The 11,201-nt window shown below is 46.0% G+C and overlaps 1 protein-coding gene across 1 annotated transcript; it reads left to right on the top strand.

Annotated features, from left to right (window-relative positions):
- Window positions 1–151: 151 nt before the first annotated feature.
- On the top strand, window positions 152–5,485 carry KIAA2013. The gene is made up of 2 exons (XM_080631391.1): window positions 152–1,265; window positions 2,283–5,485. The coding sequence occupies exons 1-2, from the start codon at window positions 287–289 to the stop codon at window positions 3,140–3,142; spliced, it is 1,839 nt and encodes a 612-aa protein (XP_080487517.1). The 5' UTR covers window positions 152–286; the 3' UTR covers window positions 3,143–5,485.
- The last annotated feature ends 5,716 nt before the right edge of the window (window positions 5,486–11,201 follow it).

Genomic DNA, 11,201 nt, shown 5'->3' on the forward strand with positions numbered 1-11,201 from the left:
ATGGTATGGGCCCCGGAACTACGGCACGGGGCCCGGCTCCGCGGTGGCGAGGCGGCCCAGGCCCCTCTGCCAAGCGCCTTCCCAGGGGGCGGTGCGACGGCTCTGTCGCAAAGCGCCGCAAACCGCGGCGGGTCTGCCGCACGGCGCCGCGCTTCCGGGCGGCGGCGATGGCGGCGTAAGGGTCGTTGCGCCACGGCGGGATCGGGGCCGGGCAGTGGCCGCGGGGGTAACACCGAGGCCGCGGGACGGGGCGGGACGGGGCCCCCGCTTCGCCCCGCAGCCGCCCATGTGGCTGCAGCAGCGGCTGAAGGGGCTGCCGGGGCTGCTCTCCAGCAGCTGGGCGCGGCGGCTGCTGCTGCTCCTGGCGCTGCTGCTCGTCGCCTACTGGTACCTGGGCGCGGCGCGGGCGCGGCGGGGCGCAGGGCGGGGGGCCGAGCCCCACGGTGCCGCCGCTCTCTGCCTGCAGGCGGCCACGGGCTCCTGGCGGGCGCAGGCCGAGCGCGGCGATGCGCTGCCCCTGCCGGAGGAAGCGGTGGGGGACGACGGGCCGGGGCCGGGCCTGGCCCTGGCGGGTAACGGCTTCCTGCTGCTGGACGTGGCCGCCGGCCGCCTCTGGGTGTCGGCGGCGGGGTCCGGCGGCGGCGCGGCGCTCGCCACCGAGTATCCGGCGCTGGTGCGGCTGAGGGCTCTGGGCGGGCGCGGCGAAGCGCGGGCGGCTCTGGCGGCGCTGCGGGACGGCGCCGTGCGGCGGGTGCGGTGCGTCCAGACGGGGCCCGGGGCTGGTGCCGGGGACTGCGTGACGGTGAGGGAGGAGGTGGTGGCCCACCGGAGTCGGCCGCACCTCTACCTGCAGCGCATCCGCATTGCCAACCCCACCGAGAGGGTGGCTGCCTTCGAGGCCTCGGCCCCGGCTTCTGCCCCCTCGCTGGGCAGCCGCTTCGCCACCAGCCTGGAGAAGGCGGAGGAGCGGCAGTTCCTGCTGTCCTCCGGTCGTCTGCTGCTGCCCGGGAGCCCCAAGGTGGTGCTTATGGTGGTGGCTGCCAAGAAGCTCGTGAGCCGGGTGCAGGTTGCTCCCAAATCCCACTTTGATGAAACTGTGCTCTCGGTGGTGTACACCTCAGAGCCCATCGAGGTTTCCAGGCTGGAGGAGACCTTCAGCAAGCTGAGGGAGTCCGCCAAGAAAGAGATGCTGGAGGTGATGCAGATGGGGGTGGAAGATCTTTTCCAGGAGCACCAACAGACCTGGTCTGACCTGTTCATTTCAGGTAAGGAAAGTGATGTTTAACTTCCTTAGAGGTTGCTTTAGACGGCAGCTGAAAGCTCAGACTGGTTACTGTATGGTCTCCAGAGGCTCTGCTCTTCTTCACAGGTTTCTCTTGGTGCATGTTGTGGGATAATAAAATAGCACTCCTAATTTGGAACCCATACTTTACAAAAAGCATTCCTTACATCATAAAGGAAGTTAGAGAAGAACAGTTCTAATCCTAACTTGGATGTGCTGGCTTTCACATTTTCAGGAACTTTACTGATGTGCCCAGCATATTGGTTGGAAATAGTGACAGTATAAAAGACACATTTCTTCATTAAAATTAAGGAGTATCTTACAAGGATGCTTTTCATTAAGATTGTAGTGGCCTTGCATAACAGAACAGCTGCCCAACTAACATAGTACTTGCTGGTTTATAGCTAGTAAAAAGATAGATGTTCCTTTGACAGGTCATTCTTGCTGAGTTATGGTGACAGCTCCATAAGGCATCTGTTTATCAAACTAGCTTTGCCTTTAGTGGGAGCTTGGCTTTCAAACGCCAAGTAGCAGAGAAAGCATCTTAGGAAGATAAAAGGAAACGTTTCACTTCAGTGTTTTGTAGACAAAGGTTTCTTAGACATTACTTATTAGACATTAGGGACTGCAGTGATAAGACAAGGGGTAACAGGTTCAAACTTAACAGGGGAAGTTTAGATTGGATATAAGGAAGAAGTTCTTTACTGTAAGGGTGGTGAGGCACTGGAATGGGTTGCCCAGGGAGGTTGTGAATGCTCCATCCCTGGTGGTGTTCAAGGCCAGGCTGGACAGAGCCTTGGGTGGCATGGTTTAGTGTGGGGTGTCCCTGCCCATGGCGGGGGGTTGAAACTAGATGATCTTAAGGTCCTTTCCAACCCTAACTATTCTATGATTATAAAGAACCCCTGTGTGTTGAACAAGGTGCATGTTTGATTTTCTCCTAGTTAATGTCATACTCACATGTGATCCTCTGACTTGTGGCTGTTTTCTTTTATTACAGGGGTTGAAATGAGAAAGATCACAGATGCGCATACACCATCCAGTGAGACTGTTAACATGACCCTCTACTACGTGCTGTCGAGCATGCCAGCTCCTCTGCTGGATCCACTCATCAGTGGTGAGGACAGAGAGAAAATGGAAGCCAGCTTGAACTATGCTGACCACTGCTTCAGTGGCCACGCGACCATGCACGCAGAAAACCTGTGGCCAGCAAAGCTGACCAGCGTCACCCAGATCTTGCAGCTCTCAGACCTGTGGAAGCTCACTCTCCAGAAACGAGGATGCAAGGGTCTTGTGGCAGCTGGTGTCCATGGACTTATGCAGGGAATGGTGCTTAGTTTTGGGGGTCTGCAGTTCACAGAAAACCATCTTCAGTTTCAGGCTGACCCTGATGTACTTCATAACAGCTATTCCTTACGTGGGATCCATTACAATAAGGACTTGATTAATCTAGCTGTTCTGCTGGATGCTGAAGGAAAGCCCTTCTTGCACGTGTCTGTGAAATTCCAGGACAAGCCAGTGAAACTATATGCGTGTGAAGCAGGCTGTATGAATGAGCCTGTGGAACTGACCTCAGAGGCACGAGGCCACACGTTCCCCGTCATGGTGACTCAACCCATCACACCACTGCTTTATATATCGACAGATCTGATCCACTTGCAGGACCTGAGACACACACTCCATCTGAAAGCTATTCTGGCTCATGAGGAACACATGGCCAAGCAATACCCAGGCTTACCCTTCCTTTTCTGGTTCAGTGTGGCCTCCTTAATCACATTGTTTCACTTGTTTCTGTTCAAACTCATCTACAATGAATATTGTGGGCCAGGAGCCAAGCCGCTGTTCAGGAGTAAGGTATAAGACTGCTGCTTTGGGCTGCTGTCCTCTGAGTGTTGTCCACCTGATTTTCTGTCAGCTGTGCCTAGGGAGGTTCTGTCTTGGACTGTGAGGATTTTCAGTCTCTATTGCAACAAGTGATCTGTGACCTCTTCTTGCAAGAAGTAAGATTAGGGCAGGGATTAGAGCAGTAGAGCTCACAAACATTAGAAAAGATATATCCACTGTCCTTCTTAAACATTTGTAAGGCTGCAGATCAAGACAGACACAGCTTTTTTTTGTCCTTTTTCCATACATCAATGTAGGACATTACTTGGTTTTAAGCCAACAGTTGCAGCTGTGTCATGAGATGATGTTTCTTGTTATGCAGTACAGGAGTGCTTGTGAGAGAGCTGCTATACTTGTCTTTACTACTGTGTGGGAGACGTGCAGGCTTTTCTGCCTGGTTTGAATGTGTGAAGTGTCATACAAGAACACACAGACACAAGCTGGTGTTCTTGGGTGAAAGTGCTGACCTGTTGGGACTACTGGTAAATGTTCACAGATCCATAGACACTGTGAAGTCCGCCATCAGACCACATTTACCACCATCATTTTGGGAAGGTGCTGAGTTAGTGTTTCTCCTGTTCAGATGAAACACGTAGCTGTGTTAAGAAGAGTACCGAGTGCTTTTTACTGTGAGTTTCAGGTTCTGACTTCAAGCTCTACTGCATCTCCTTTTGGTGTAAAGAATTGGAAATTCTTGGTTTGAGTTGCCTTAGAAAACTTAGTTGCTAGTAAAAACTTAGCACAGGATAGACAATAGATGGTGAATTCTGCTCCAAAAAAATTAACTAGAGCTGTCAAAGAAAAGGTCTTGCTTTAGATTGCCCTGTTTTTTCCAAATTCTAAAAGCAGATTCAATTTTGATAGGTAAAGTTGGACAGAAGGTACTGAACTAAACTTGACAGTTGGTACGTAAAGAGGTGTTTTAAAGTGAGCTGGCTGTTTTCCTCTCAGCTAACTGGCTTTGTCATGTTGAGCACTGGAGGTCAGGCCAGACTCCAAGCATGTCTGAATACGTATCACCCATTGAAAGACTGAGAGTGGAAGAGGCTTGTGGCTAGACCAACCTAGGAAGAGGTAGGGTAGATACGTATGTCAAGTACAACTGCATTTATAAGCCTATGATCATGATCAAAACCTTAATGCAAGAGGAGGAAGTGGTCAGGAAGTAATTCCAGTTATTGTGTATTCCGCTGTGCCCTGCCATGCATCCCAAAATGTGTCCTTGAATTTATGTCTTTTTTTCACTGCTGTCTATCTGGTTGCCTTTGTCATACACAGACTTGCCTTCTGCCTTTACAAAGTGACTTGTTAACCATTACTGCAGGTAACTGTCCCTGACACTATTCTCTGAAATGCCAAGAAACTTCTCAACTACACACCAGGGCTGATGTAACACCTCTTCCTTCTCGACACTGCTTTGCATTGTCAACAGACACTTCTGTTGCCTCTTCTGAACTGGACCTTCTTAAAATGAAGATGATGTAGATCTTGATTCCAGAAACAGGGGGAAGGGGGAGGCAGCTGAAGCTCAGGCTCTCTGTAGCAGTAAGCAAGATGAATGGGGTGTTCAAATAACACCCTGTTCATTAATTGAATGGGAACATCCCAGTGTCCAAGTGAACTTAGTCCTGCTTTCTGCCTCCATTTGCACAGACACCTGACAATTTTGCAGCTGAGAACAAGGACCTTCTGAAAGCAACAATCCCTTTGTGCCTTGTTAAGAGAGGAACCTGAGACTTGGAAGGTGTGGTTATTCAAGAGTTTATCCCAGAATCTTGTGTAACAGATGTTTCTTTTTCCTTCTAAGCTGTTCTGTTCCCCAAGAGAAATCCATTTGGTGAAAATACTTGAAGATACACCAAATCCTTTGATCTTTTGACTTGTTTCTTAATTTTACAGGAAAATAAAAGAATGATGATTCCCTTCACAGAGTTAACAACCAGAAAACTTCAGTGCAACTTCCTTTCTGGTATACATTTCGTAACTTATTGCTGGGGAGGTGGGAGGATGTTAATAAAATCCACTTCAGTAACAAGTCGCTCAACTGAACCATAGATACCTGAGTGCTGGTAACAGGTTTTTCAGCTTTTTTGACTGTAGAGTGCAAAACCAATTTAATGAAATTGTTTTCTGGCTTTACACTTGGAAATCCTGATCTGTGGGTTTCCTGTTCTAAGCATACTGAGGCTTTGTGCATTGGTTTGTTTTGGCTGTGGGGAGGGGTGACACCACATCCCACTTTCTAGTGATTTAAAGGTCTTTTGGTTTTAAAATACCAAAGCTGTTGTTTCTAAATAAAGATCTGTCAGTCTAATCTGATCACTGAACTGTGGCTGGGTTTCCTTTTTGGTTGGTTGGTTGTGGTTGGGGTATTTTTCCAGTCTCTGTTCTCTTCTCCCCTTCCTCCCACCCAGTTAAAACAAGCGGAGCCTTATGTTACATCTGGGGCCAGTACTGACGACAAAAGTGCTTGGATCAAAAGCAAATACAATGTGGAAAATAATACATAAATGAATTTAGGGTGGGGACTGACAATATGGAAAGCACAATACGACAGAAAGACACAGGGTGGTGCTAATCTCCATTTCCCTGGCTCTGTATAACCTTGTTCTATCTTGAGGCATGCAGGCCAGCCTGTAGTTTTAGGAACACAGAAATGAACCCAGGGAACAATCAAGCAGCAGATTTAACGTCCATCCAGCAAGGAATGAATTAGGCACATCCAAGTGCTCCCAGTGAAAAGCTACAGCAGGATTTAACTTGGAATTTGTAAATAGGTTGCTGTGTAGCTTCAGATGAAAAGTAGATTCCAGTGTCTGTTACCTGCAGACCATTCCACTTACTAATTGGTTTAGCATAGTTACCTCTATACAAGGAAACAGACTGAAGATATGAGGCAATGGATTTCATTATAAATACACTGTGTATTGAAAGAGTTACTAACTATTAGGCTTTAACAGAACATACCAGAAGTTCCTGCTCTTTCTTACTGAAGTTCCATGAGCTGCTTAGTCTCTGTGAAACATCTGGCATGAAAATGATAAGAGCTTCAGGGTGCAGTTTCCAAGCCACCACGGTATCAGCTGGAGGCTGAGGCTTTTGATGTTGTTCACTCAACTGCCAACAGTATGATGCCCACTGAGTCCAAGAAAGATCCTTTAGCCTGTTCAGACGAGGCCTGGAAAAGATGGATAAGCAATTGCTACATAAAGCAGGAGTGGAACAAAAACGGCAAAAAGCTTTCAGGATGTTTTACATTAAATACATAATGATTCTTACCAGATAATAACTATATCAGATTTCCTTTGCAAAGAAAAAGGGGAAAACCAAAGAATAGGGTTTCTGTATTTACAGTGTGCAAGACAGCAGAAGGTTATATTTGTGAAATTGCAGAAATGTTTAAAATCTAAACAAAATTCCATGTTTACAAGCACACCCATAAAACAGGAAAGCTGAAATAGTAACTGAACAGCCAAAATTTATACTTCATTTTTAGGTGCTCTTCAATGAAGGTGATCACGGCCTGGAAGTTAAACTGAAAAGTGTGCTATGGTTAGTTCGTAAATTCAAACATTAAGAAAGCCAACTAATTCATGAAGAAAAAGAATTCAGAATCTCAATTCTGCACTCAGCTCATCCTGATTTATGCTTTTGTCAGATAATAAATACAAGATGCCAGGACAGACTTTGGCTGATTTCATTTGAAATTCAGAATGCAGCTTTCTCAAGTGCTATTGTTTGGGGAGGATAATACATGCTTGAGAGGCAGACAAAGCAGCAATGCATTATATATTTCTGTCTTCCACATGTGTGCTCCAGGCATCTTCCATCCAAATCAGTACCTACTGTGGAATGGCAGCTATGAAAATCAGGGGGTTTGCTGCTTATTAATACTGACATTAGACTGTAGATTAATTTCAGCTTCTTTGAAACCTCTAGTTTGGTCTGTATGTACAATGCAACTCTGGTTACAAAACTGGCATTGTGAGATTTGCTTCCATTCTAATGTGTGACTTGGTTTATGCTATAGAGATGTTTAGTTTTTAAATAGGAACGGTTTTTCAGGTGAAGGGCAGGTGGAAGGAAGCAGGACAGAGAATGGAAAATATCCATAGTAGGAATAAAGGAAGAAAGAGACACAACAGTAAGTGTTGCTACCAAGTAATTGATCTCAAATGTCCATTAATGAATTAGCACACTTCATTTTGTGGCAGCAGCTCTGTAGAGATCTAAATCATAGAATCATAGAATGCCTGTTCTTGCCTGGTTTGTCCTATTAATGAAGATGGTTTGCCCTTTTTCATTTACAAGCTCACACTGCATTATGCGACAGGTCAGCATGCTGATTTGGGGTGTAAAAATGCCCTATTCTACTCCAGGGATGTGCTATTGATCTAACATAGGTACATAGGAAAGAAATGAAGTGTGGCTCACCCGCTACAGCAGCATTTCTCCATTATCATGGACAGCTGGTTCTTTGTATTGCTTGAAACATCTTCCACTTCAAAGTGATTACAGTTTGGTTTATTGAAGAAGTATGGCATGCTGAAACACACGCAACTTGATCTAGAAAAGAAGATTTAGGTTTTCACTCAGTGCAAAGTGGTAGTTGCCATTCAGTCACAAAACAAACCAGAACAAAAGAAAAGCTCATGATCATAGATAGAATCATACCAGAAGTCAGGCTGGAAGGGGGCTTCCAGAAATCCTCTAATCCAACCCCACTGGTACGTCAGAATCTATCACTGTCTGAATATATCAAACACAGTCGTTGTATCTGATGTTAGAATAATCCATTTAACATTTTCCCTCTGAAAACAGCACTTACGAACTTTCAAGGCAATGGGAAAGCAAACAGATGCTACATGCAATATGCAGCTCTGTTGGATGGGGTTTTTTAACCAAGTTATTTATATAGCCTGGATCCAAGGTCCATCTAAACTGCTGTTTGGGAGTTTTAGCAACTTGGGCATACAAAAATTTAACCCACAATCGCACGCTTTTTCCATTGGTATCAGTCACTTGTCTCAGAGATACACTAACTGCATTTTAAGTCCCATGTCCCAGAGGCAGAAAAGAGGCTATAAAAGGCAATACACAGAAAGCTGTCAGCAGGAAAGTGGACAGTTCTGCAGGGAATAGCCTTCCAGTCCATGGATTTCCCATTGCTTTGAGGGTGGAGGAATCTTTACTGCTTGTGTACTGGTCTCTTCGCTCCCTTGCATCTCTTTCAAATAGCAGCTATACAGCACTTGGCCTGAGTATTTGTGCTACTGTGTCTTACTCTATTTGCAACCCTCTTCACACCTTCTCTTTCTCCTCCCCACTCTCAAAAGTGATCAAAGCAATGTCCTACCTGTGCTCACATGCACAAACTCACCAAACACATGACCCTAATGACCACATTAAGCTGGCCTGGCTCCTCCTGCTGAAAGCACCCTGGCATCCAACACTGCTAATGGGGAAGAATGCAGAGTAAGTACTTGGCCATTTGCAAAATTGTGGAACAAAATCTTTCAGTACTGCCTTTTCCTTTGAGATTGATTGGGAAAAGGTTCTTGATGCTGCTCAAGATCCCCTCAATCTCAGTGTAGTGAGGTAGTTTATCAGGCCCCTTCACTCACAGTGTGGTTTTTCCCTGCCTTCGAGTTTATTTTGCTTGCAATGGGGCTAGTAATGCACTAGAGGGCCTTGTGCTAAGCTGTTAGAAGTTACTGTAACACAAACGTTAACGTTGTGCAGCCTGGTGACTTTACTAATCCTAACATACCCTGCTGAATAACTCAAAAGACACATAAGGGAATAGATGTAATGTGAAGAAAACCTCAGAGACTTCAGCAGAAGTGTCAGCCCAACTCAAGAGGCAGTTCCCAGAGCAGTAAGTAAATGGCAACCTTCTGAACAAAGAGCTGCCCTTCATTTCTCTAACAATGAGACCTTTTTAAGTTAAGGCCATCCATCAAGACTGGACCTAAGGAATGGATCACACAGCTTCTTTAATACAGCCCTTAGGGAGTTTCTTACCAGGAGGGACAGTATCCAGATCCTGGGAGAAACACATCAACGTGGTTTTGTTCTTTCTTCAGTGACAGCTGGTAGTATGATTCTGTTGTTTCTCTTTCCTCACAGCAAATGGAGCTCTTCCAGATGACCTGCAGCAGGGCGTTTTGCTGGTGGTAGATTACGCACTTGCTCCAAGCCTAGCTACTGGGGAGGCTCAGTGAAACCCATCTTGGTTTGCACTGGTAGGGATGGAGTCACCTCCATGTGTGCGGTGAGTCCAGAGAACACCACTCCTAGGGCTTGGTTTCAGACACAAACAGGCCTGATGGGACTGAAAGCCCAAAAATCACCCAAGGAGGAGCTATTCACACTGACTGCCGTTACCTGTGTTTCACCTTCCTCCCAGGGGTCTCTGGTGGCCTTTTTACAGCCAAGGTGCTGGTGCAGGTGAAGGGCATGGTGTCATCAGCATTGCTCTATTCTTGGCTGCAGTTGTTATCTCAAGCATTATGTCTTCGCTCAGGTCTCTGCTGGATCCTGCAGGGAAGGTTCTAGGTATCACTGCTAGAGAATACAGACACTGTGCAATTCCTGGGGCTCCCCCTGAGATCTCTGCCACCTACTTTTGAGCCAAACCTACTTTATGTACAAGTAACCTCTGCAGACAAGCCCGTGCCAGGGCAAGCACAATCTCTGCAGTAAAACTAAAGTACCCTTTTTAAGTTATCCAAATTATTTTCACTTTCAAATAAGTCACAATGCTTAGGAATGCATTATCCCTTTATACTAGAGCTGTATGAAGATTTTACTGGTGTGACTTTAGAAGCTTGTATTCATCAATAACACTGACTGTTGCAATTGCACCCTAGAAGGCAGCACATCCTGCTCAAGTCAATCAATTATTTTTAATATAAACTTTAAAAAAATCACTGAGATTCAAAATTCTTCTTTAAAGAATTAAAATAAAACTAAAATTTATTATTTAAAATTATTATTTTTTATTATTTATTATTTAACATTTAAAATTTTAACATTTAAAATTTAAAGAATTATTTCAGCTATTTAAATCTGGCATCTTGGATACAACATCCACAAATTCCTGGGGCTCGTGATCTGATTTTTCACTTGTTCTACATGTTTATAGAACCCAAAGAGAACTGGATGATAGATACCAAGAAGGGAAACAGTTTGAATAAAGTCATAATCATGACACCTATGATCCGAAACAACTGGGAAATTACACTTTTAACAACAGATTATACCAAATCACACTGCAATACATGCTATTTTTCACAAGGTGAAAGAAAAACATGTGTCCCTGCCACATCTTCCTGTGTATTGTTAAGACTGGACACTGTATTTAATGATAACACCAGAGACCTTTTACAGCCTTTCCCCTGCCTTGGGCTGGAGCTTGCTCCCCTCACCTGGAGGAAGATGTGAGCCTGCTGAGAAGAGGCTCGGCAGCAGGAAGAGTCAGAGAGCCATAGGAGCCACCCCGGGGGTAGGGGTGGCAAAGCAAGGCACAGGCAGGGCTGAAGGCAGCAGGCAGCTGCTGAGCAGGACTCACCACAGCAAGCAGTGGTGATGCCCCGTGGGAAGACAGTACGGGTGCAAGCTGGTCCATGCAGGTGAGTGGGGAGCGCTGCAAAATGCTTTTACAGATTGATTTTAACACCCTGTGGTCTTGGGACATAGCAAGGGGAAAGGTAAAACCCAGCAGTGAGCGCCGGCAGCATCGCTGAGGACCCATCTCCTTCATATCCCTGTTGCTCATATTTAAGTCATTCAGATGGTGGGTGAAGACCTCTGAACTGTCACTGTCGGCTGACACACAGACACAAACGGGGATTCTTTGCACAGCACAAGCAGAATCACCACCTTTAGCCTAGCATTAAGTTAACTCCCCTATTTATATTTCTTTCGCTGTCACAGAAGGTGGGCAGCATAAAAATCAAGGTGGGTTTCTGTTGTGGTTTTCTTCTCCCTCCTGGCACATATATAGGTGGATTCAGGATAAAACGACTGCTTA

Source organism: Psittacula echo (genome assembly GCF_963264785.1).
Source record: "Psittacula echo genome assembly, chromosome: 17".
NCBI lineage: Eukaryota > Metazoa > Chordata > Aves > Psittaciformes > Psittacidae > Psittacula > Psittacula echo.